Source organism: Hippoglossus stenolepis, chromosome 10, assembly GCF_022539355.2.
Source record: "Hippoglossus stenolepis isolate QCI-W04-F060 chromosome 10, HSTE1.2, whole genome shotgun sequence".
NCBI lineage: Eukaryota > Metazoa > Chordata > Actinopteri > Pleuronectiformes > Pleuronectidae > Hippoglossus > Hippoglossus stenolepis.
The window spans coordinates 17,160,225-17,186,398 of record NC_061492.1 but is presented as its reverse complement, the minus strand read 5'-3'; the positions used below and the strand labels follow the sequence as shown (position 1 = coordinate 17,186,398).

The following is a 26,174-nucleotide window of genomic DNA, read 5'->3' as shown; positions in this document are numbered from 1 at the left end:
CAGCTGGAACAGCAAACGTTGCAAGTCTCATTTTCTTCATCACCTCCAAAGTGCCGCCTTTCAGCTCTCCACACCACAAACAGAAAAAAAGCCTGGCAAAAAAAATATCAATTATACATGCAGGAGGCAAACAAGGGGATTTATTTCACAACAAATAGCCTCATAGAGAGATACTGAATAGGGCAGATTAGCATTAGAAAGGGACAACAAAACTCCCTGGTTCAACAGCTAAAGAGCAATTTGATGGGGCTGGAATTGGGGGAAATTGCTTGATGAGGGCGTGCGTTCGGAGGGGCTGTCAATTTCTGAATCCCACCAAGGATACGTAGTGCTGTCGCTTTGACAAAAAAAAAGAAAAATTAAAAAAGACGTGCTGCTGCAGTCAAAACATGACATTATGAGAACTGAGAACTGTCAGTGGTGAACTTTGATAATGCAAGACAAGATCGGAAGCCATTGGAGCAAATGAGACATCAATCTGTATCAGATAGAGAGAGGGGAGTGGAAGCTTATCAAATGAAGACAAGAAAATGCCTTTTGATGACTGGTGTTCAGCCCAGTCAGGTTACAGAAACACAGTTACTTTTATTGTTTCCCATTTTCTGCTTTTTAAAATAGTTTCCATTTGTTTGCCTTCATTTTTAATTTTTTTACTTGAATAGCACCTTGTTTTGAAATGGGCTATATCAATGATGTTTATTATTATTATTTGACATCAAATGTTCGGGGTTTCTGCACCGTGGTGTTCCCTGTATCCTTTTTAACTCATGCTTTGTTAACTTTTCTTCTATTTGGCGTAAAATGAAATCACCCAAATAAAGAAGAAATGCCATTTACCAACAGTATACAGTGACCGCAGCATATAGCTGGTATTCTGCTTGACTTAAAAAGGTCTTGGTAGCTCTGTATATTTATATCTATTTCTCAGTTTTTGGTAAAAAATCAACAACACACTTTCACTCACCTCCCACTTTAAAAGAGCATCACTGATGAGAGCCCGCGCTCGCACTAACACCACGTGCTCTCTGTGTTTACCCGCGGGGCTTTCTGGGAAGCGGTGCTCATGGTAACCAACGTAAACAACAGCCTCCCTCCTTTTCTTCCTCTTCCTCCTCCTCCTCCTTCTTCTTCTTCTTCTCGGCGCCGCTGCAGCGCCAAAGCGAGTGAAACATGTCCAGCCCGTCTCGCCGTGAGGACCAGTACTATGAGAAGATCACCTCCATCCAGCAGAGCATGCACCAGAGGTGAGGTTCCACCGGCTGTTTGGGTTCACGCGGCCTGGTGGAGACCGCGGGCTCGAGTTTAGGTCTCTGCCCGCCCGGGAGCGTCCCGCTGCCGCTTGCCTCAGCGACATGGTGCTAGCTGCTTAGCTAACCTGCAAAGTCCATATAGCTAGCTAGCTCATTAGCCTGTTGCTCTCGGACGCTACCTGAAGCTAACAGCGGTCATGATTTGGGTGGTTCTTGCATGTAAATAGATGGGAAGCTAACATGTATTAGCGTGATGCTAGCTTCCTATGCGGTTAATGCTTTTTTATGTAGCTAATGATTCGCAGGATGGACTCAACATTAGCATCAGTGTTACATTTTAGCCATCAATTAGCCTCCAGCTAACCACGGAGCAGCAGCAGGGGTGTGAGTGAGTGACAGTGTGTGACGGGTTTCTCTCACGTGTGTGTGTGTGTATGTTTGTGTGTGTGTGTTATTTGTGTGTGTTTATGTGTGTGTGTGTGTGTGTGTGTGTGTGTGGTGTGTGTGCAGGGAGAAACGGAGACTGGAACTGGAGAGGGAACTGTTTGTTTACTCCAGATCAGATACAAGAATGTAAGTATCCACTGTTGTTGACAGGTGATATATATATATATATATATATATAGGTATATACTGTGTATGTATATAGTTTTCTGCCTCAACCTCTTCCTTTTCCTTCATTTTCACATTAACTGAAAACTTAAATATATGAGATTTTAAGTAGGAAGTCCTCTATGCATACAAGTTCATTTTAAATATTAAATTAGGTTTGAAATGTACCATGTAGTGCATGTGATTAGTACAGTAAACTGTTTGCTGTAAATCCCATAAATGCATAGCGATGGTAATCATCTACTCTAAATTATATATGTATATATATATATATATATATATATTTAACAGTGTTGTGCTCAAATGTGTTACTGGTTCATCTTTGGATATGCACAACATTTTGTTTCCATTGGAAATTGACTCATGTATGATATGAGTGCTGAGCATTAGATTTAAATTTAAAACACATTGTGCTTAACCTTCTCTTGTGAAAAGTCAAGCTCTTATTTTTTTTGACTAAGCTCTTAGATAATATTTCTTGTGAATAATAGTTCTCCATTGCCTTCAGCCTGCAGATAAAGTGTTCCAAACTGCGCAGCTATCTCAAGGAAATCTCAAACAGGGAAGCTCGAGCGAAAATGAGAAACCTTGAGCTTCTGAGAGATGTGGAGTGCATAGAAATTAGCATGAAGGAATATAGTCCTGACCATGGCCCCCTGCAACAACAAAAGGTACACGCACAATTTCATTTGTCCACCGGAGTAGTTTTTCTCATTGTGGATTAGTATTGAACAAACGCACTGAGGTGGATCCAGGTTTAATAATCATTCATTCATTCATTACTTTTTAGGAAAACACAACAGGTTTCCAATTGTACTGTAGAACAACAATAAACTCACACATCTACAATATAAAAGATTATTTAACAAGGTAATGTGCATTTATTTATGAAGCATGTTCACGTGTATCTGCCTTAATGCTATGTTGTTATTTGAACAGAGTCAAAATATTTGCCTGGAATTGCTTGATGTGACACTAGTAAACACTCAAACTGTGCAATTTATCACGACAAGCAAATGAACGAGGGGGAAAACAATGAGCCAGTCAGATTATCACTTAAAACACAACGACAGTGCTTGACAGCTTAATTTCAAATTAACAAAATTGGCTAATTATGACTCGCTGAGTTAATTGCCCAATATAGAGACTCTGAAGTGCTCCAGAGGTTTAGTCATTCTCTCCCCTCAAGCAGTTGGTTTATTTCCTCTTGATGCTCTATGAGTCCTACATGTTTGTTGTTATTTGGTCCTCCCGCTGCCCTTTTGTTTTTGTTGTTTTCTAAGTCCCTCTGTATTTTTCTGGTTTAGCGTTGATGTTTTCAGCAATATAAAAAAAAAACACAAATCCACAGATTGACAAATAGTAAAGTGAAGTTGCACATACACATACTGAGGTGCATACATTTATATAACAATTATATTTCTAATCCTCGTTTGTACTGGTTGTGCAAGATGTTCAAAGCCAGAACTGAAGGCTCTTGTAGTAGTTCTGCTTCGGTAAACTGCTGTTTAGAGGTACGGGCATGTTTGAGCTAATCCGAGTGCCCTTAACCAGACCATTAGGTTTTTTTTAATTGGAACTGGGATTTAGGCAGTTAATCTGGCCAGTCAGATCAAATGTTACGGGCGGTCAGTCACACAGAGGACCCCCACTTGGGAAAACGCGCTGTGATTGACTGATGCTTGACAATGTCACTTTTGCTGTCAAACCATCTGCTTTTACACCATATTCAGATAATATCCAACAGCACTATCACAGCATTGTAACAAACAGCGCCTAGTGTTGGCATTCAGTGTCAGTTTACCTTTCACAAATAATGTGACTATCGTATTTCTGTGATCATTTTTTTTAGATTATTAATCAAGCAGCTGATCTGTCTGCCTCTGTTTTTGTGATATTCTGTCTTTTCCTGTTACAGGCTGACTTTTTCAAAAAGATTTCAAAATGTATGGAAGAAAGGAAGAAAATGGAGAAAGGGCGTGAAGCAGCAAAGGTAACAGTGATATGTGCAACAAAAAATGCAAACCTCTAGTAGTAATAACAATAGAGTTTATTTTTTTGAAAGTAACTGAATTTTTACACATCACATCTTATACTGTGTGTTTTTACACATTTTGTTGAAGAGTGGAAAAATGGTCCTTGTTTTTTTTTCTTTATTTGGGCTCCTTTTTTGAAATGTTTACAAGGTTTATGCAAATCTCAGTTCTATCAAGCTGTGTTTTCAGGTCTAGAATAACAAAGGGAAGTAGACATTATGCCTGGTAAGTCTGTAGAGGAGTCTACATTTAAATTGTGTATCTGTAATAGCACAGGTGTCTAATCCGAGCTGCTGCATCTGTACAAGCGATGTAGTTCAAGCCCATAGCTGCTTTCTCCCTTCACTTAAAGCAGTTAAAGCTCTTTTAGATGAAATGTCTAAGACATCTCATAATAACTTGGAGCATGCTGTCTAGAGCAGTCACTTGTAACTGTGTGCAAAACCCCCCTCAGCCTGTCGATATTGTAATGAGCAAAATGGTACCGTCACTCCATTATGCATACAAGCCATTGGCTTGCAGTGTGCATGTCCCTCAGGCAGCAGCATTCATTAAGGGAAGCTTACCGGGCTGAAAGCTGGAGACAGATGATAACGGGATATGATTTTCATATTTAATACATTCCTTGGAAGAGCACACGCGTGCCGCAGATTGATAGAAGAATCAATTGCTACTTTAGTGAAACACTTTCTACTTTGCCCTGCAGCTACCGATGGAATCACTCAGCCAAGAAATTAACTTTTCCTCTTTTTTTTACCTACTTTGTGGATCTGCTGGGCAGGCTGCATGGTTTACAGTGAATGTTATTAAGCAGCTAACTGTTTGGTATTTAAGACGCTTATCAGAAAAGAAACAGAAGCCATGCTTTTTGTTATTATGTTTGGAGGGAGGCTTTTTTGCTCTTCCCCCACCCGCCCCTTGGTGACATTGCAGACATGAATCAAAACTTGTCTAAAGGATTTCTAATAAGATTAAAAGTTAAAACATTGATCCTGAGACATTCTTCTGAAATAGGTTGTGAAAAGAATTCTGACCTTGGCCCATATAAGATATACTTACTCAGAAATGTAAAGTGGATAGTTAATATACTTGACTTGAATTTCTTTCATAGCAGACTTGTTTAAACCAAGTAAGACATTTTTGAAAAAAATGCATAAGATTTTCACTTATGTCTTTGGGTGAGGTAATGGAAAGATGAATTCCTAGAAATAATATATTTTTTCACATTTACAGATCAAAGCTGTGCAAAGACAGCATGTGGACAGCTCCCTCTCTCATCAAGCTAAGCATTCTACAACAGTCATTTTTACGGACCAACAGACCTCCAGAGCGTCTGATGCTGGCACCACAAGTGTACACTCACCCCAAGCAATGCATCGCTCACCCAATCGCAGTGTGCACTCCCGCGAACGTCTACCAAGTGGCCTTTTGAAGGACTTCAGAGTTGGCGAAGAGGATGCCACCAGCAACCGAACACGTTTATCAGATGACATTTCAGGCTCAAACGATTCCCCCGATGGCTGTAATTTGAGTGACAAACATGAAAGAAAGATGGCGGTGCTCCCATCTGTGTGTGCCTTAACAGGAGCATCTGTCAATGTGCCTTTTGGAAGTGATGATGAACAAGAACCTTTACGTCTGGTGGATTTGACTGGGCCTCAGAAAAATCTATCTCCCAGCAGCAGAGTCCCCACGAGGGCTAAAGATTCCCCTTCAGAAGGCACTAAATCCCAAGGGATGGCTCATCAGCCACCTATAATGGAGGCTGGAGGGAGAAGTCTCAGCCTTTTGATGCCTGAAAACACTTCTGGAAAAGGAGCTCAAGATACACCAGGTTTCAAATGTTATTTCTAGTGCATTACCTTTTTAATTACATTTAGTCTTTCCTGACATCCTCAGTTGTTTTTAAAAATACTTTATTTTGTCCTTTTGAAGATTTGAAAATAAGCCAAGTGATACGTGTCAGCACGCCGGGTTCTGACGTGCAGTTGTCTGAGAGCAGTGCCAGTGACCTGTCCATTTCTCTGACACAATCTGAGCTGGACCAGGATCTGCCAGAGGATGTGGAATCCGAGAGGAATGCCACTTCTGGATGGAGTGATGCTCTCAATCAACACAGCCTAGAATCACCCATCCACTCTGATGGGTCCAAGAAGACTGAAGCTGTGACCTTGGAAAGGTACAGTATGTATAACTTTGTTTGTACTTTGTTGTCAGGAATTTTCGAGGCAACGCCGTAGCGAGAAACATTTTGATTGTTTCACAGCACATAGTTGTGTTAAAATGTCGTCCACAATGCAGTCAGTCCCCCCCCCCCAAGCAAGCTAAGAAAGGAAAAGTTCTGCCCGGCCATGCTGAACCACAGAGGGCTGTTAATGATAGGAGCAGGGCTGAAGAAGCCGCGCAATCCTCCTCTCCACCATCACATCTGAGGCTGACAGAGAGGATTGTGGGAGTCACGGTCCACGCCACCTCGCTCCCTCTAGCTCGGCGGCAGCTGCGGTGGTGGCAGTGATGCATCTTACAGGGAAGAGCTCAGGACCTGTCACCAACAATATTGCCATAATCCAAGATAATGCTGTAACAGAGCAATTTTCTGCTTGAGAGACCTCAGGAAGTCCCCAGTGGAGGAGGAAATTTGTGGCACCATAGAGTGTTCTGGAGGGTGGGCATGTGGACAGCACTTACAGCCACAAATCCTTAGCGTGATGATGGCCTCTGAGTTGAAGGATCATTTTGGATGGGGTTAGAGCCACAGAAAATGTGAATGTTTGCTCCCTGAGCTTCTGCACCTTCCCTGCAATATACAGTTTATTATGACCAGCACCTCGTTTGCTCTTGAAAAAAGTAGAAGAAAACTGTTGGTGTATTTCTTTTTTACCATAGTCTCATATACAGCCCATATTGTTGAAACATTTTGTTGTATTTTCCCCATTATGCTTGTATATTAATATATGCTTACATTTTTTTTAGATTGCACACTCAGTTGCCCACATGGTCACAACAATGGTATTCAGTGCAAACACATTATTTTCTGTAACCACAAACACAAAGAGCTTTTCAGACCATTATCCAGTGTCAAATGCTTTATTTTAGAAATGTGTCTGGCCTCTATATGTATCAAAAGCAGTGTGAGGGTTTTTATTTTCTCTCTGATAGTGTAGCATGTTTGTTTGTGCATGTCTGTGCGGTCGACTATACTGTTTATATTGTGACCTCAAGAAGAACCGCAGCTAGCCTGTGCTGGGGGAGACAACCGCGGGCCTGCAGCTCTCGTTCTTAGCACAGAGGGCTCCTGTGTACGAGGAGAAAACCCGAGGCTTTGATTTAAAGTTCCAAGAGCATCCAGTGTCTATCCTCTCTCTCTCTCTCTCTCTCTCTCTCTCTCTCTCCCTCTTTCTTAAGGTTAGAGTTTATATCGCTCCCTCCATTCAGCTCACAGTCAGGAAAAACAAGTCTGGGCAATTCATTAGATTATCCCATTATATTTTCTCCTCCTGCGTGGCTAGGGTGAGTTAGAGTATACGCCTGAAATATCCTTCAGGTTTCTTCCTCGAGGAGCATCATAATGGCCTCCCTGTGTCCTGCTCTTAAATATGTCGTCCCTGAACTGCATGATGGTTTTGCTCGATTAGGGACAGCATGTCACGCAATTAACGTTGGGTTCTTGAAAAAGAATCCACTGCCAGTCTTACATTGCGCTCAGTGTGTTGGTGTTACTATTTTTCAATTCCTTTGTGTGCTACAGTATATTTGCCGTCTTTGCCAGCACGGTGAGATTCCCCTGACACCAGTCGCTTGACGGTGAGGGCATTCCGTGTGGTAAATCACCCCGGAGCCTGTACTGTACGCTGTGGAGGCTGACCCCTTCTTCCCAGCTAACAATGTGTTTCTGATGATGTTGACACACGGACAACAGCAGCATCTAAAGTGAGGTTGGGGACCTTGACATGAAAGCTGGCAACAATACAATGAGAGAGAGAGAGAGAGAGAGAGAGAGAGAGAGAGAGGTTTGCAGAAAAACACAACTAATTCACTTTCTCCCTCTCTAAAGGTCTCTCTTTGAAGAGCATTGACAAATAAAGTGGAAAGAGAAAGATGACTATTTCAAGGCCCGCGCTGACGATAAGGGAGAGGGAAAAAAAGACAGTTTTTGCCTATGCTACTTCAGCCACACTGAAGAGGACTTAGCACAGACGAATGGCACACTACAGAATGTCATGGATATAATTCAAGCTGCTAGCTTAATCAGGATGTTACCAGGAAACAACCTGCAAAAAAGACGGAGCAATTGTTTGCTGACCCCTAACCCAGAAGCCCATTACAGATTGTCATAAATTCTTTTTTGGCCCCTTTTATGTTGGGGGGCTCAGGATCCCTCTCGGCTCGGGGGTTTCTGGGAGAATTCAATGAGGGCCACCCAGAGCTTAATGCTCATGGAAGAGATGGATTCCCAATATCCACATGCATTACACATCCATTTCTCATTTTGCAGCCGCACACAGGCCCAGATTAAAGTATAAATCGCTCCCCAAAAAGAAATCTAGAGGCCCCTTCCTTTTCATGGAAGCTTTTATCTTACACGTCGTAATTTTACAAAGAAACACGTTTACTTTTTGTAATAATACTGTATATTTATGAAATTTATTTTCTCCATTTAGTTGATATTAGGTGTTACTCCAGCATTTGACCGCTACTTCTGCAATCTCTAGTTTTGAGTGGCAGGTTTCTCAAGCTCTGTCATACAACCTGTCGTTACGTGTGGCACCAGCGGCAGACGAGGCTTTTTGAATTGCTTAAGTCCTGTACAGTGGGGCCAGCACTTTAATGATCAAATTCCTTCAGCAGTCCTTGTGTGTGTGTCAAGGAAATTGCCTGGAAAATGTATTGCAGGTTTTTTTTTTATACAAATAACGGGTCTATCGATCCTGTGACCTCCTCCTTTCACCACATCAATGGGTTATGTTTTTTTTTAGTCTCTCCCAGGAAGGAATCTTTAATCTGCTAGACAGCATCGAAGGACGACTCCACGGTGAATGGACCCGCTTGTATGGGGATTCTTCAATTGATGGAAGACAACTCAATAGACTTATCGGGTACACCCTTGCTGTCTTTCTTCAGATTTTACAATCTTATCTCTCCCTGTCAAAATTAAAATGCTGTGTGTATTTATTTAATGACCATGGAGCCGTTTGTGCAGATGAGGAAAACATATTATCCTTCTGCCAAGGGCTCTCACTTTAGATGAAGTGTCATCACAGACATGCGCACGTCTTTATTTCTGAGGGTTTTTTCGAACACACAGGATTGTTATAGTAACCACCCTGATGAATTGTTATTGGGCGTCGGGGAGATTGAGGATGGAGAATTTGTTTCATTAGACTGGGCTTATTTTTCATAAGCCTTTTATATTTCATAGCATGATTAATTTGCCATAATTGGTGTTCTTGTTGTAAAGTGCGCATAAATGTCTCACAAGGGAAAGCTGTCCTTCTCTTTTCAAACCCAGTATATCCTTATCCCCCAGTGATGCAAATGTGAGCGTTTGAAATGATGTCAACAACATATTTAATAGTAAAGAGAGGGGCTGTATTGTGTCGTGACCCTCAGTGTAATGTTTAGTCTTGCTGTGATATTATGTAAGCAAGTGATGTGTGTGTGTGATTATACTTGTATTGTATTGTGTGTGTGTGTGTGTGTGTGTGTGTGTGTGTGTGTGTGTGTGTGTGTGTGTGTGTGTGTGTGTGTGTGTGTGTGTGTGTGTGTGTGTGTGTGTGTGTGTGTGTGTGTGTGTGTGTGTGTGTGAAGTGCTAGCAGCTGCTGGATGTTCTCCCATGTACTCCTGACCTGTTGGCTGAGCCCTCGACTCCGTGGCGGTAGTTGACTGCTCTCTCTATATATTTGGCAGCCTTTGCAACGTCGGAGCGGGCTTGAATGACGAGGACCTTGGAGCATGTGGAGCCGTTGTCCTTCATGAACTTCAGAGGTTGTCATGGAGCACGGCGAAGGGCTGCCTACTATCACAGGATCTAGTGAGTTCTCACCAGTCAAGCTCTGATCCTAATGAAATAAGGTAAGACTCTGGGTTTCTCGAAATTATCATTTATTAATTAACAGCCAAAGATTAGTGTGTCGTTTTCCAAAGTTGTCTTTATTTATGCTATGTTCAGCTTAATGAGACTTGTGATTGTGGGATTGTAAGAAGTATCATACCTGTATTTTCAGTTTAGATCATTTGTAAAAAGTTTCACTGCTTATGTAATGATATCCTCTAATCTCCTCTCATAATTTAAGTGTGTGTGTGTGTGTGTGTGTGTGTGTGTGTGTGTGTGTGTGTGTGTGTGTGTGTGTGTGTGTGTGTGTGTGTGTGTGTGTGTGTGTGTGTGTGTGTGTGTGTGTGTGTGTGTGTGTGAGAGAGAGAATATCTAGTAAAATATTGTTTGTGATATAGTGATGGGTTGTGTAATATAGTGTGTCTTTGTGTGCACTGTCAAAAATTGTGCTATAAAAGTATAATGCAGAGCACAACTATCAGTGCTCTGAAAGCTGCAGAGTTCAATAGGCCTTTCTCTTCATTTCATAAAGAGAGTGAAAAGATGGACAGTAAAGGTGAATTCCACTTTTCAGACAAAGAGTGACGAGCCGCCTGTGCATTTCAACAGTGGCTGAGATATTGCACGCTTCCATTCGATACAGTCTCCCTTGTCCACACATATAAAGGTCATCTTTGGTGTCACCCAGTGCGGTAACAGTGCATGGGTGAATGTCATGAGTAAATTAAAATGCCCTATCTGTGACTTCCAGTCCTTTGGATAATGAGGAGTTGTACTCTGAGCCAAATCCGTGCTCTGCCTCACTACTCTATTGATTTCAATGAGACATTTCCTCCTATATACTCAGTCCAAAGAAACACACCAGTGTCCCTTTCCACTGGAGATCCCTTTTGGCTTTTTGACCTTTTATCCAGTTTTCAACGAGGAGATGCCTGTATATTCCAGTCTCTCTTTTTTCTCTGTTAACTGGAATTTATTAATGATCCATATATTGTGCTGAAGTGCTAAAAGATGGCACATGAAGTAGTCTTTTGACAATGGGGGAAGAAATGTGCTAAAATATATATATTAAAATTTCTCCAGATTATTAGTACATTAGTAAAACTTGTCCTCCGTGTATTTGATAATGTAAAACTATTCCATTACCAGGAAGTATGAACAAATAAGAATAAATAGTATAATTATGACTTGTATTCAGATGTCTCACTGAGCATTCTACAAGAAAGCCTCCTCTTTCTCTCCCACCCCCACCCTTCACTGCAGCGCCAGCCTCCCTCCTGATGCCGCTCGGCTGTGGGATCGCTGGTTCAAGCACGCCCTTCTGCTCAAGGAGCGCCGTGTCCTCAACACTGAACGCTTGGTCCAGCTGTTCACGCCGCTGCTGCTGGAGCGCCATGCCTCCTACAGCCACCAGGTAGCGTCGGAGGCACATACACTGCCTCTACACACAGCCACATACGCACAAATAGGAGGTCAGACACTTGCAAAGACAGACACCCTTTCCCCAAAAGTAAGCAGGCGTTAACACACACAGATGACTACAGGAGAGAAATGTGTTCTTTTTCTTCTTCTTTCCAAAAAGACTAGTGTTTTTCTTTCTTTTGTTGTTGCCTTGCATGTTTTTTAAAGGGAGCTTTAGTCGGTACTGAGTGCCCTCTTTGTGTTTGGCGTTTGAAACCAAGCCCTGCTTGGTGTGCCTGCTCATCAGATTGCTTCACACGTTGACCCAGACAGAAGGGAGATCCTGACCCATGCGCTAATCACAAATCACAGCCTCTGCTTGGCTTCTTTCATCTCATGTGGTGAATTCATCTGAGAAACACTTGCTTTTAATTTGGTATTAGCCCAAAGTATAACCGTCAGCTGGATCCGACTAAATGAGGGGAACCATTTAAAAATTCTTTACAACAGAGGATTGTTTTAAATTTCCCCGCTCATTGACCTTGTGCCGATCATGTTTAATTAAACAAAGAAAAGAATCGGCATTGAAAATTCCCACTTAGAGCCCAAAGAGGACAACAGGAAGGAGATTTCATCAAGAATCCCGGAAAATATATAAGTCTCATGTACAGGAATGATCATATATATACAAGCAGGGTTTGTGTTAATTTTGCGGATTCCTCTTATTGGGGGTTCTTGTGGCTCCGAGGTCTTGCTCCAGTGTCCCAGACGCAATGAGAGAGGCAAAGAGGGAGACTGTAGAGCCTCTTGAAAATATGAACTGACAAAAGGAGGAGAGGTACTGCCATCTCCATCATTGTGTCCAAGTGCATCAAGAAAAGCCTGATTGAAAATCTTTCTCTCTCACTCCATCTCCTCCATCTATTTCTCTCTCACTCCCTCTATTCCACCATCTCTCACTTTATTTCTCTCTCTCTCTCTCTCTCCCTTGGTCGTCTCGCACAACAGCTTACTCTCCACACACAAGAGAAAACTGAAATTTCCATTCACGTCTTGCCACACAGCCCGGCTACTCCCGACAAATGGGAGCATGCAGCTCGCATGCACACACTCAAAGAGGCCCTTTGAATATTCAAGTGCTAACAGTTGCATTCATTGATATTTAAAATGCAGTGGGTCCGCGAGAGCCCTCAACTCGCGGTACATTTGACTAAATCTAAAAAACGAACAAAGAGGGATATCGGCGATAAGGATCAAGACAGTTTTATTCTGTGCAGCATCATCAAATACCAACGGGCAAGCTCAGACTGGCATGTGTTTGTGTCTCTTCCCCTCTCAGAAAATAAAAGGGTGTACATTGTCAATCTTCACTGCGACCTACTGATAAGAACTTACAATGCACTTAAAGTTTGTCACTGTCAAAATCCTCCTGATCATCCGCTCCATATTAGTGCTCATTAAAAGTTGCAAATGGCCATCTGAGGCTGAGAGGCAGTCTTTGATCACAAAAGAGAGATGATGATGGCAGGATTTGATACGTGGAGGGAGGGAAAAAGGGAGAGGAAGGAAATCGGTGTGTGGCATCTCCCCGCTCCTCATCTCCCGGAACAGCTCCTCTTAATTGTGTATCCTCATCTCCCCAGAGATGAAAATGAGCTGGAGAGGGAGGAAGAGAGCAGTTTGTCTCAATCCTTTCAGCCAAGAGGGGAGATATCTGGAACGTGTTGCACATTAACGCCAGGGTGATTGCATTCTTTAGGCGCTTCTCTAATCTCATGGATGAGAAGAGAGGCAGAACAAAAACGAAAAAAAGTGTGATCGAGAGGGCGAGTGGGAACGAAAGTGTGCAAAATTATCTTTTTTTAGTTAAACGAGTGAGAGAACTTGAAGTTATTTTCTCTTGGCGTTTGAACGTGCACCACAGCTGCACCTCTGTGCGAGCAGCCGTGGCCGAGTAAATGACTTGCTTAATCGGCGAGAGTTCAATTTGACACTTCCTTCACTAAATGGGAACAATTAAGAATGTGGTTTTAATTTGTGCTGCTCGCAGGCCAAAGTGCTGCTGAGGACACTTCTGTCCCGGTCCAGTGAGGAGTGCCCCTCAGCTGAGGACGAGAGCGACTTGTCTTCCTCGTGTGATTCTCCTTCCCTCCCAGTTGACAGTCATGTGAAACCCGCCAGGTCAGCACAACAGCAACAGATTCAAGGTAACTGAAGATTATCAGTATGGGCACAATAGAAAAATTCTAGTTATTATTATTTGAATACAGGGGTTTGGTTAATTTTTTTACGGATAATGGCTGCATTTCCCAACAATTAAAATCTCTCCTTTCAGAAAGTGGTTTAGTTTCATTACAGTTTCCTGTAGTTTCCCTCAAACAATCCACACAGAGTTAAGTCCGTCTTTGCACAATAATATGTAACAAGGGCATTTATGGGAACAAATGTAGACTACTGCTATTTTTTATGTGCCACCTCTGCAGAGAACTAAAACTTCCCTTTTATGAAAGAAATCAATTTCACCATAGAGCTTTTTTATGAATCTCTCACAGGCCAGTTTTCATGCAGCCGTCTATTCAGAGCTGAAGAAAGACCCCCCCAATCCCATTTCTATCCCGAGACTCCCTTCCTCCCTGCGTCTGCTTCTCACTATGTGCTTCCCTTTCTTACAGAACTACAAAGTGCTGAAGAGGACAGCCAGGACGAAAGCCCTGTGGAAAGTGTTCCTATTAGAGGTAAAAAGGCATCGCTGGTGCCCCAGCATTCACACTGTCCTTATGTTGTGGTTTGTTTTCTTCCCACTGCAGTGAATAATGGGCTCTTTTAAGCGATGGCTGAGGCAGGATGATCAAGGTGAATCCAGGGTCAAAGTCCCACCTGAAGAGCAGTGCTAGTTCCCTCTAATTATCTCCGAGAAAACACTAGCTGCGTTTTTCAGCCTTTGTCTGAGGCATTCCGGCAAAATTGATAAATCACAGGCCCCGGCATAATGCGGCTGCTTTAATTGTCAGGATGCCAGGGTGGAAAGCGCAAGAGATCTGTCGTCGCTTCTCATTATCTTCTAAACAATGCTCCGGCAAGGCTGGACTTGAAAAAATACTAGATGTGAAGGCATCCTGGAAGCAGTTGGTGTGCCCATCCCTCGGCTGCAGCTCTGAAATGTAAAGCAATCCTATATTACCCTTGGCTGTCAGATTTCCTACTGGGTGTTTGGTGTCCGCATCCCTAAGGTGCACAGCCAGCAAAATGAGTCCAGTCTTCAATCGCTACACTTAATCAAAAGAGCCATAACCAGCTAAAAAAAAAACATGACTAAAGATTTTGCCAGGAAAGGATTTTGCTGTGCTGAGGGACATCAATGTTACAATCAAATACCGTGACCTTGGAACTGATAGTAATTGCCAAGACATGATCATCTGTAGACCTAGTGGGTATTTTTAGATCAGATGTAAAAGCTGTGGCTGTAGAAAGTGCAGTGGGTGGAATAACACTGGAGATTGTCGTACACTGTAAATGTCGTATGGTTTCAGAAAATGATTAAAAGTAGCATTTCTGTTTTATTCTGAAACCAAGTGAGAAATGTCAGGACATGTAGCTCCATCCTTTTGATTTGCTCTGTGTGTTTTAGCCACATCATTGAGATAACAGCCCATTTATTATGTACTTCTGCTCTGCTGATTTTTGCCAGCGCAGTCTGTGCTCCTCTCAAATATGATACCTACTTTAGTGTGCCGGAAAGTAATTATGAGTGTTTTTAAAACAGAAAATCAATCATTGCCTTCCTGCTACGGGGATGCTGAGATAATGTGAGATGCTGATTGCTGTCTCATGGAAACTGTTGCTACATACTGTAGGCTTGAATCAACAGCTTAGCTGATTGAGCGCAGTGTTTTTTACCCACTCTGTACGGCAGTAAGACCAAAAGACTCAGCTACTGGAGCGTGTTGTCTCAACAAACACAGAAACCTCTGAAAGTTGGAAACCTGGCTTTTAAGCAAATATTTAACAGCGACTGTGTGTGTGTGTGTGTGTGTGTGTGTGTGTGTGTGTGTGTGTGTGTGTGTGTGTGTGTGTGTGTGTGTGTGTGTGTGTGTGTGTGTGTGTGTGTGTGTGTGTGTGTGTGTGTGTGTGTGTGTGTGTCCTTGAACAGAGACAAAAGCATATCAGTTACTTAAACAATCAGCCATGCAGGAAGGGCAGCAGAGCTCTGAAGAGGAGGAGGAGGAGGTGGATGGCCTCTCAGGTAAGAGATGCGGTCCACTCTACCCGGCAAGTAGCAAGCAATCGGAGCCTAACCATTGGTCAACACTGGCATATGTTCTCACAACACGTAAGGGCACCACAGAAAGCCCACATGTGTTGTTTACACAGACATGCTGTACGCCAAATGATTGTCAAAGCCCAAGTTTTCTCAACCAATTTTTGGCTCCAAATCACATTTTCCATTTCCTAAATTCTCAAGATCCCACGACCCTGGGCTTGAGGTTGTAGAATTTGGGGTGACGTATTCCTTGTGCATGCAAAGAGTTCTGAGTGGATTGTGAAGCAAATGTTGTGAGACCCCAAACATCACACTCCCATAATCCTTACCATAAAGTCCACATAGAAATATGCATTGGTAATTAGCTTGTGATGAGATGTCCATACCTAATGGTTTCATCTGGCCTTGTTTTCTCTCTTAAGGAATAAATCACGGCCATGAAGAGGACCTGGGGAGGGCCAAACGCTCCTCACATCAAGACCCTTACCCCGGGTAAGAACATTGTTATTATTCAACGGGCCACAGGAAATGGGCCACCAGACACCAAAGTGGTTGATGTACATTTGCATGGCTGCTCTCATAATTCCCAGTTCATTTCCATAAGATCAATTGGGCGCCACCCATTAACTCGCTTACAAAGACAAAAGGCCCCTGAAGCCCCTCTCGCTCACTGTTTGCACGGTCGGGACAGTTTTTTTGAGAAATCCAAAGCAAAACAGCCACCACAAAAAATAAATTGAAGTCATAATCTCACTGTCTTCAGCCTTATTGTCAGAATGCAAACAGATCATGTCAAGAAGAGAATCAGGGACAACTGTTTTGGAAGAAGGGGACTTGAGTGTTGACAAGTACAAATGTCCTTTGATTTTTCACCCTTGAAACATATTTCGCCTTCTCAAATCAGAGCCCTAAGTGGGTTGGAAAAGAACGTCTAATGATAAATAGCCTTGTGGAAGCTAACACCATCACAGTTACATTTGAATATCAACACGACTTCATCAAATCTGCAATTGCATGTCGGGTCCTCAGAGCACCTCTTCACTGCGAACCCATTTGGGCTGTCGTAATGGCTGGGTAAACGTTATGAGGAATAATCTTCTCTGATTTCATGTGATTACTGGGCACCACGCTGACACAAGGGCTCAAGTCTGTACCTCCCTGGCCTGGCAAGCAGGCACTCCCAGTCTGCCTATTAGCCCAGGGAAGGGCCTAATGGGCTAGCTCTATTGTGGTCCTCATAGCTGCTGATGTCTGCCACTGCCAGCCCCAGTGACCACGCTCTTTAATAAACATGAGCCAATTTCGGGCCCAGACCCCCTCAGATGGTGCCTTCGGCCCTGTCATTAACGTGCATGGGAAGCCCGCAATATATGTAATTAAACAAAACCTGCAGGAAAAAAACTCGACAGAAGCAGAGAGCAGTGATGAGACCTCAAGTTGTGTACATAAGTAAAATTGAACAAATGTGTCGTTGTGCGTGGATGACACTCTAATCCCACTAGGCTTTGAATGGAAACGGCGTGAAGAGCTGCACGTCACCATGACCATCATCTTCTTCCCTTTCAGTCATACAGTGATTTCTGCTCTTTTCTTCTGCTTGGATTTATGCATTCCACTTAGCACAAGTCACTTGTTGTTGCTTCATTGCCACCGCTAGTGGTGTGGAAGCCCTGCAAGAAGACGCATAACACCGCAGCAAGCTGCCTCTCCTCTCTCTCTACCACCCCGCCTCTCCTACCCAACAAAAACAAACTTGTTAATTATTTGCTTTATTTTGTCAGGGAGCTGATGAGTGACATCAAAAGGAGGATGGAACTGGACTCAAAATACAAAAATGGCTTCTTTCTCTGTTGTCTTAGACAATAATTATGATTTGCCAGTTAAGCCTGGAGTACAGCAGAGGGATTGTAGTTTAAAGCAGAGGCTTTGGTGCAAAAAATGCATTTATAGCCCTTTGTGAGGCTCCTCATTATGTGTGGGCCCGATTCATTAAGTAATTGGTTTGCAGTTGTTTACATGAGTATTAAGGCCTTCTATTCAGGGCCTTTGAGAGATACATTGTGCAAATGTTGCATGTTATGAATGCAGAATGAGAGGCGGGGGGCCAGTCCTATTGGCTAAACACTGCACTCGGCTGAAAAGCGAGAGAAAAGCACTGGGTGCTGCTTTGCATAGCAATGACTAGGGCCTTAATAAGCTTTACAGATTAAATACATGCAGTCTATACAAGATGCAAAGAGATACTCTTAACACATTTATATGTGCTCATTTCACTATTATGGCGTTCGAGAGAATTGAAGTCTTTCATATTCTTTTTTTTTTTTCCTCCCTCACTCTCTTCCTTGCTCTCTCCCACACAGTGTTTTTCAGTCAGACACTTTTATAGAATGTGCTGTTTATTGTATTATAAGTCGTGGGGAAGCGACTGATCTGCAACATTTATTAAGGATTTGTCCATTAGAAATCTTTTGCTGTCTTTGTGAGTGGCAAAGTAAAATCACTTTGTGGTTGAGTGGGGATGAAAGGAATAATGCACGAAGGAGTGAGTCTTAATAAGCAGCTGCACTCCATGTAAAGACCACTTGTTCCCCTTTGTATGCGAGTGCATGCCACTGCTTCCTCTCGTGCAAAGCGTCATTGTGCTCCTTTCTACTGTAGGCATTTCAGATGCCACTCCTTTCTTATTTTTTATTTAGTTTTTTTCTAATACCTTTTATTCCGCCCCTCGTTTTGATCCTAAAAAAAATGCTCTAACACATGTGCACACACACACTCATGCACAAACTAAAATCCTCCATGCAGCCATCAGCCGGTGCGATGATTGTTGTGCCTAGTGCCTGCTTGACAAAAACCTTGACTCAACAATTAGTGGTTTACAGCTTTGCCTTGGACAACAGGATGTGCTCAAGCATTCGACCTCAAATCACTCAAAATCAGAAGCTCTCTCTCTCTCTCTCTCTCTCTCTCTCTCTCTCTCTCTCTCTCTCTCTCTCTCTCTCTCTCTCTCTCTCTCTCTCTCTATCTATCTCTCTCTCTCATTGGGAGGCGATGTTTGTGGATCCCTGACAGTTCACAGGGAGGAGGGATGGAGGGGCAAGAGGGACATGAGCTGAGAGGAGAAAAAAAAGTGGAGGGGAGGGGATGTGGAAAGAGGGAGAGTGGCGAGATAGAGGGAGACAGGGAAACAGAAATGTATAAAGAGGGAGTGAAAGATGGAGTTGCCCTTTTCTAAAATCCAACAATGAATCAAGGAAAACACATGTAAACACTTCATCTGACAATATAATACTTAAAGCTTTGTGATTCTTAATGGGAGGAGTTGCACCACCAGGCATGTGGCAGCATTAGATCTATACCTCTCTGATTATGTTATTGCCTCTTAAACAGTCAATAGTCCACCTCAGTTCTGACTTATTTTCTCACCTGATCTTCCTATAGACCAGAGAATAAGACCAAAACCAGAACAAAACCAAAACCAGGACAAAACATGACAAACAAGTCAGTGACTGTCGGGGAAGGCAGCATTTAGAGGCTCTAACCAGAGGAGGTCACTGTCCTACACTGACTGTCTGAAACCAGGAAAGTAAACCTGATTGCCCTTTAAAACGACTTAGTTGGCTTTCAGACACTTCCTCTGCTTTCTTTCTGTTCATTTTTTGTTGTTAATTTAGCTTCAAGATGTATTATGCAGGTCTATAGAGCAAAAGCACTGAAGCAACTGATGTAAGCTGTTTGGAGGCAGATTTGGGCAAAAACTAAAATAATACATGGATACAATTTTCAGATTTTAAATAAATATATTAAGTTGTGTATTTTCTACACCTTCTTCGACACTCTGACGTTTTAGTGTGTTGGACAAGCAGCAAACGTTTGCTGTATGATGTACAAACAAACCCTAACATGAAATGAATGATCTGTCCTCATCCCTTGCCCCTGGCTCTCTCCTCCTGACTGCCACCAGTCAGGAGGAGAGCAGCCTGTGTTGAAATCATTGGCCCAGCGCCTCCTCCTCCTCCTCCTCCTCCTCCTCCTCTCTGAGCTGCAGTTCTTTCTCATTGCCAGCAGAGAGCACTCACATGTTAGACAGCGCCCACTCACCAGTGTACTCATGGTTGCCTCTCACTGTTTACCCCCACTGAGGGCTATATCCTGCTACCATTCAGGCCCCAGTAGAGTACATCTAAACGGAGCCTAAACAATGTTTCGGCGGGGTCATCGCTGGGATGGGAGTAGGAGTTGATGGGAATGATGAGGTGATGGGTCTCCCTTTACCTTTAGACAAGCACCGCTGCACAAAAGTGCTATTGTGCTATTAGCATTTGTGCGTGGGTGGCAGGAGCTTAAAAAAGGCCAGGGTAAATAAAAGCAGTTTTCCAGCTATCAGTGTGTGCAAGCCAGTATTAACTGCTTGGTAAGCATTATTTCCTCACATTCTCTAATGTGTTTATACTGTAGGATTAGAAGTGAAATCTGTCTTCACTGACTCACGGACACATATCTTACTTTGGCAATTGGCCTTTTCTTTAACCTATTTAACCTGCAGTTTAAGAGGACAGTATGTACTGTACGACCAGTGTTTTTGTCCATGCACTAATATAAAACTACGACACTGGACACATTATTGTAATATAGACGATATGCTGTGCTTTTATCCGTAGTACATGAAACTATTCTCGACAGCATTTAGTTTCAGCTGCATGTGTCTTTTAAGCCACAGTTTAAAACAGTATTCTCATCTTACCCAACAAAGAGGTTTAGGTGTAGTCGCAGAACAGAGCACTGGCGTTTTATCACTCAGTTAAACAGAAAATCAATCAATCAATCTTTTTCTAATATCCCATATTCACAAATCACAATTTGCCTAATAGGCTAAACAAAGAGTGGCATCCTCTGCTCTTAACCCTCGACCAGAGTGAGGACAAACAAGAATAGTCTCAAAAGGAATTTAACAGTATAGCAGAGTGCCTTGGATTTCAGTAAGCGTGTTTGTCTTGTCACTTTTTCCTGTCTTCCACACCATCAGTACTATATCTGTATAAATATATATATATATGTATATGTGTGCGTACAATGTGCCTGAAATACAATATTGTAGATATATCAATTATTATAATATAATTATTATATATCTGCAAAGATATAATTAAAAAATCTGTAAATTAGATTACATTATTAGATTACATTACATTATTTTCTGAGGTGCAGTTGTGTATTGTGAAAAAAACTCAGTAACAGAACTAAATACAGTTTTAAAGGTCGCTGTAGATTTGACTCTGCAGGAGACACAAAAAACTGTTCAAATGCGAGATAAACAACAATATGAAACAATTGCAAAGGCCAGAGAAAGAGATCGAGCGAGGTATTTGGGATGAAAAAAAGAGGATGCTACAATAGCTGTAATTTGCATCATTTTACACATTACATTCACCTCTGTCTACCAGAGCCTGTAAAACAGTGGCCGGCCCAGTCTTACATATTCAGATTATTGCCTCAATTAAGGGAAACTCAGCAGAAGATGAACTGGCATAATGTTTATGGAAACGGGATATTAGATTGGCGGGGTCAGATCCAGACTGGGCTCTCTATGGTAATAGCCCCGTCTTGAAATCAGTTCTGTCCCTCACTGAAGTGGAACAGCTGATAGACCATTCCCATCCCCGGGGGAAGTTCGAGAAAAGAAAAGCCCAATTTACTCTCAGTTGCAGCTATTATTGTGGCAAAGGAGAGGAAGTAATCGTATAGATTATTGCTGTATTTTTTGCTGCTGCTGCAGGGTCTGGTCAAGATCTGTTGCCTAACAGTTGTAAATGGATGCACTAAACCCAGCGGTTTTGCTTCAGCGGGTTTTTTTATCTCTCATTCAGTTTAAAAAGCTCAATGTGCATAACAGGTAGATTCCCTTTTCCTCTTTTCCTCATCACGGTTCCCACTGTTAGTCTTGTACCAAAAGTATATCATGATTTAAATCTTTTACAGTGTAAAAAATGTTGTTTTTATGTTAGCTACATATAAAAACACTTAGCTCCCTATACACAATAGCATGGATGGTAAAATTGCAATAACTAGTAAATTACTATATTGTATTATTTTTTTTAAATAACCTATAATAAGGCTATACAGTACCCTGAATTCACCTAAATCTACGTTTTTTACAAGGTTTGATTATAAATTGAATAAAATACAGACAACCTTTGTTTCAACATCTCGTATCATGGGGGGATTGCTTTTTCTCTCTTTTTTTCAAAACTATTTTACTTATTCAGCCCCTGCTTTGACTTATTAGCATTTTAAGTAGCAGAGGTTCAGCCTGCTGCCTGACAAGATGCTGGAATCATCCAAACGTCATGTGGGAAGTACCGTTGGCATATACGACTATGAAGGTTATATTCTAATGGTTATACTGGCTCTATGGTATATTGCTTATAGCACAGAGCAATCTGCTCACAGTTTGCAATGGGTAGTGCGCATCTCTTTTCTCTCATTCTGTCTTGAGTGGTGCAAAGCAGCAATATATAGTTTAGAAGATAGCAGTGGGAATACAGCCAGAGTAATTTGGTCCTTATCCTCAATGTACAGTCACGTGTGCCAAGACTTAGCTGAGGGAGAGATGAGGAGATGAGGGTGATTGAGAGGATGACAATCACAGGGGTCATGGGTTGGAATTGATGCAGATGGAGGAACACACCCCACGACTGTTTTATTTTATTTTTTGTTCCGATCTCATCTGCTTAAAACTGTGCATCTTTCTTTTTTTTCCTCTTCTCCACAAGGGAAAGCGTCCGCGCTGCTCCGATACAGAGGGTCCACACAAACAAGCCATATGTATATGTATGCTAACCTGGGAGATGATGAGGATATATTGTTGGGTTTCTGAATGGGCTCTGTGATGATGTAAATTAAAGAGGAGGCCTTTAAAATTGGAACAGGGGCCTTATTACATATGCATTGAGGTAGATCAAAGCCTTTTCGGAGGGCACGCATTTACATAGCGATATCACCCGAGCTATGGGAACCTGGCAACCCTGTCGTTGGACTATTTCTGAATAAAGAGGGCCTTGTGGAAGTCCTTTGGCACAATTAGAACAGGAGTCAAGCAAGTTCCCCGTGCTATACTGTCTGAGCTTACCCAGCAAATACACCCCACCCCATCCAACCCCCGTCACAGTGATTTTCATGAGTCAATTTTTGTCATCTAGATGTAGTATTTGTACAAGTACAGTTCATTTTTGTATTTTCATGCTCCTGATAGATTCTTAGTTGTATTACTTTTTGTATTACTGTTGTGTTTTTTCGTTTTATTGACTACATTTCCTAATCTCTGTGTGGTTTTACATTTACTGTACGTGCTGCCTTTTTTTCCCTTTTTAGCTTTTACCAAAGTAGCGGCTCATTTTTCAAAGAAAGTGGTAACTTAACAAGGCTCTTAACTGTCTCTGTGTTTCCAGGACAGAAAAGACTAACTCAAAGGCTCATTCTGCTATACAGTCAAAAGGTGAGTATAGGCAGTCATTTTCAATTTCGCGTGGAGACACCCTGTGAAAAAACAGGTTAATTACACTGAACCATAGAGAGGGTTCATGCATTACCAAGTACGAAATTATTGTAAATTTCTGAACTTCACAAGTGAACCAACTGTTTGAAGATTTTTTTTTCCTGTTAAAACAGCTATGCCTTTTGAGGATGTGTATATGAAAAACCTGACCTTGAAGCCAAACCCTGAAAGCTTAGTTTTATGTTGTCGGCGAGCGCGACCTCTGATAAATACCCCAAATAATCTGCTCTTGCATTAAGGATCAAACCTTGAACAAAAACCAAAGAGTGTCTTGGGCAATTTATCAACTGCTAAACCATGAAAGAGCATTGCTGATTCTAATGATTTCTGTATCCAGATAGAATCTGTTTGTCCCTAGATGCAGCTGAAATATAACAACTGTTGCAGTGATGGCTGTAATCAGAATCCATTTTCATTCCTCTGCAATAGCAACTTAAGATACAGTATGAAGTGAATATAAACACTTGCAGTTCTTTAGACCTGAGCTGCTGCACGTAAAAAAGAAATAGTACACATCTCTGAATGGGGCTCGAGCAAGTGGACCCCACTTTGTGTACTTATAAGGTGACACAATGACACAAAATTTACATTTTTACAGCCGCAATCAGATCACGCAAGACGCACTTCACTGCTATGAATGAAGACAACATATAGGACTGTATAAAAGGTAGACTGTTCATTGTGAAGTGTAACTCAAGTTAGCTTTACTGTATCCTAATCCTGGAATGCTTATAAAGAGAGTATAGAATTGGCTGGATAAAGAAAGCATGTAGAGGATGTAAAGCGTTGCACTGCTTTTTATTGTTGTTTTCCTGTGTACCTTTTCTGTTCAGCTCTCTGGGGGGAATCCGACGACAGCTACTCAGAGATTGAAGCAGCCTTACGCCCTCAACCTTTCAACACAAACAATGATGACATTGATGACTTCTATGATTGATATTGCCCCGGAGATATTTTTTTAAATGCACTACAAAATTCCAGGCAGTTTGGCTCCCAGTAATTCACCCCCTGACCACCATTTTAGTGGTCGGCATTGTAAATCATATGCGTACTGTATCGTAAAAACAAATAATAAAGTTGACAGCTCTCACGCTGGGTAAAGTACGTGAAGAGTTGTCCAACACTCTGATGTTAACCCTGCTTCAGTCTCTTTATCTGAACAACTCTCCCGGCTCATAATAACAGCTCGAAATAGATTAAACTGATCTTTTAAAGCGATTTGTTTGCACTAGGCTGGAAATCATGCATTTTGAATGCCGCAAGCATCTCCGAGTGCTCTACCTCCAGCATGCTCGAGTGTAGTGATGTGAGTCACCTGTGAAATGACAAAGCACAATGGCCACTCTGCACGCTGCCGTGCGACCTGTGAACCCGCTGAAGAGGCCCATCTCCCGGGGCACAAAGTGTTGCACCGCCAACAAACTCAGAATATTTTGTCCCTCCAGCGAACGCTCGACATATATATTTCCACCGCGGCTTCTTTAACACTTGTGCTCATGGTAAAGAAACACAAAGATACATTTTTCCTCGGTATTGTGCAAACGATTCACGGGTGGCAGGATCGTTGCTGGAGCCACACAGTAGAGTCTTCTGCAATTTATCATTTTTGCAGCACATTGAACATCCTGTGTCTATTAATAACTCTGAGCTGCTGTGTGGGAGGCTACATTCCCAAGTTTACATTTATACTTCATTATGTCTGTAGTGTAAATTTCCAAAACTGCCATTCTGGGATGTGGTAAAAGCCCCTGGCATTCGGTGTCAGCAGGATTCCATTAGTCAGCTTTAGGTGACTTTACATGCCTGAACCTTTTAAAGTAGGACTCCACATTCATTACCAATAATGGCTTCAGACAGCCCTGACCCACCACAGAAAAGGGACTGTGGCAGAATAATTTGGAGTTTGCTAAAAGGCTCCCTAACATAATATCCATGTTAAGGAGCATGTCAACAGATACTTGTGTGCGACAGATAGCTCATGGTGGAAGTGGAGTAATATTGTACTAATGTGTACTAACACAATAACATTTTTGAAAGGAACTTTTTCCTGATTCCATGCTGGAGTGACAATGGTGGTGATGATGATGATATTCAGCTCATTCTCTTTTAAAGCGTGTGTAGTCAGACTGTTCGGCTTGATTCTGCAGTTAGCAGGTGTGACTGACTCGATTGCAGTGTCAGCATTGCCACATTACTTGATCTGTCGTGTTCAGAGTGACATGAGCTCCACTCTTCCAGCAGTGGTTTACGTTTTGTGTTGATCGAACAGATGTCACCAGATAAAGAGTGATGGGAAATAAATCACATTGTCGGTGGTAGTTCCACAAGACGATGCTTTCTTGTTCTAAAAACAGCAAATGCTGATACAGATCGAAATTAAAACCGAGATTTCATTTATCGTGGAAATACATGGATTTTGGGGGGGTGATGCCAATTCTGTTATCAGGGTGTAAACTATTTTCGATACTGATATACCGGCCAATATATAAATAAATCAAATTGGCAATGATTCCTAAGCTGTTGTTATCAAACCCTGAGGACAATGAAATATAATTGAAGCTTGATATTTCACAGTTAAACCATAAACCTTATTATAAATAACTATAAAGGGGCGGCGTATAGCTCACCTGGCAGAGCTGCCGCCCCAACGAGCAGCTTCCCGGGTTCGGTTCCAGGCTGTGGCCAATTCCAATGTCCTCCCCCACTCTCTCTCTGTGCCTCTTTCACAGCTTGCTCTCCTACTTATGAATTAAAGGTAATAAAAGCCCCAGAAATATACTTAAACATAAAGAATAATATTAACGATAAAGCAAAAGTACAAATACAAATGCAACCAAATATATAGAATTTTTATTCAGAAAATAAACAACAAAAAACATCGATATTTCTGTCATATGTGCCGATATTATCAGCCAACTAGTATATGGGTCAGGCTCTGCTGAAAATGTTTTGGTCATTAATTTGATGTTGATGTTCAAATAAACAACATGTTCCACAAAGTCTGTGTTT

General features: G+C 42.0%; 1 protein-coding gene across 1 annotated transcript; it reads left to right on the top strand.

The window, feature by feature from the left end:
- Positions 1–1,014: 1,014 nt before the first annotated feature.
- On the top strand, positions 1,015–24,300 carry kiz (kizuna centrosomal protein). Its single transcript, XM_035168631.2, has 15 exons — positions 1,015–1,244; positions 1,761–1,823; positions 2,371–2,533; positions 3,781–3,855; positions 5,132–5,732; positions 5,834–6,077; positions 8,875–8,994; positions 9,807–9,971; positions 11,215–11,365; positions 13,403–13,559; positions 14,025–14,087; positions 15,503–15,595; positions 16,036–16,105; positions 23,059–23,105; positions 23,999–24,300. The coding sequence occupies exons 1-15, from the start codon at positions 1,171–1,173 to the stop codon at positions 24,100–24,102; spliced, it is 2,190 nt and encodes a 729-aa protein (XP_035024522.1). The 5' UTR covers positions 1,015–1,170; the 3' UTR covers positions 24,103–24,300.
- Positions 24,301–26,174: the final 1,874 nt, after the last annotated feature.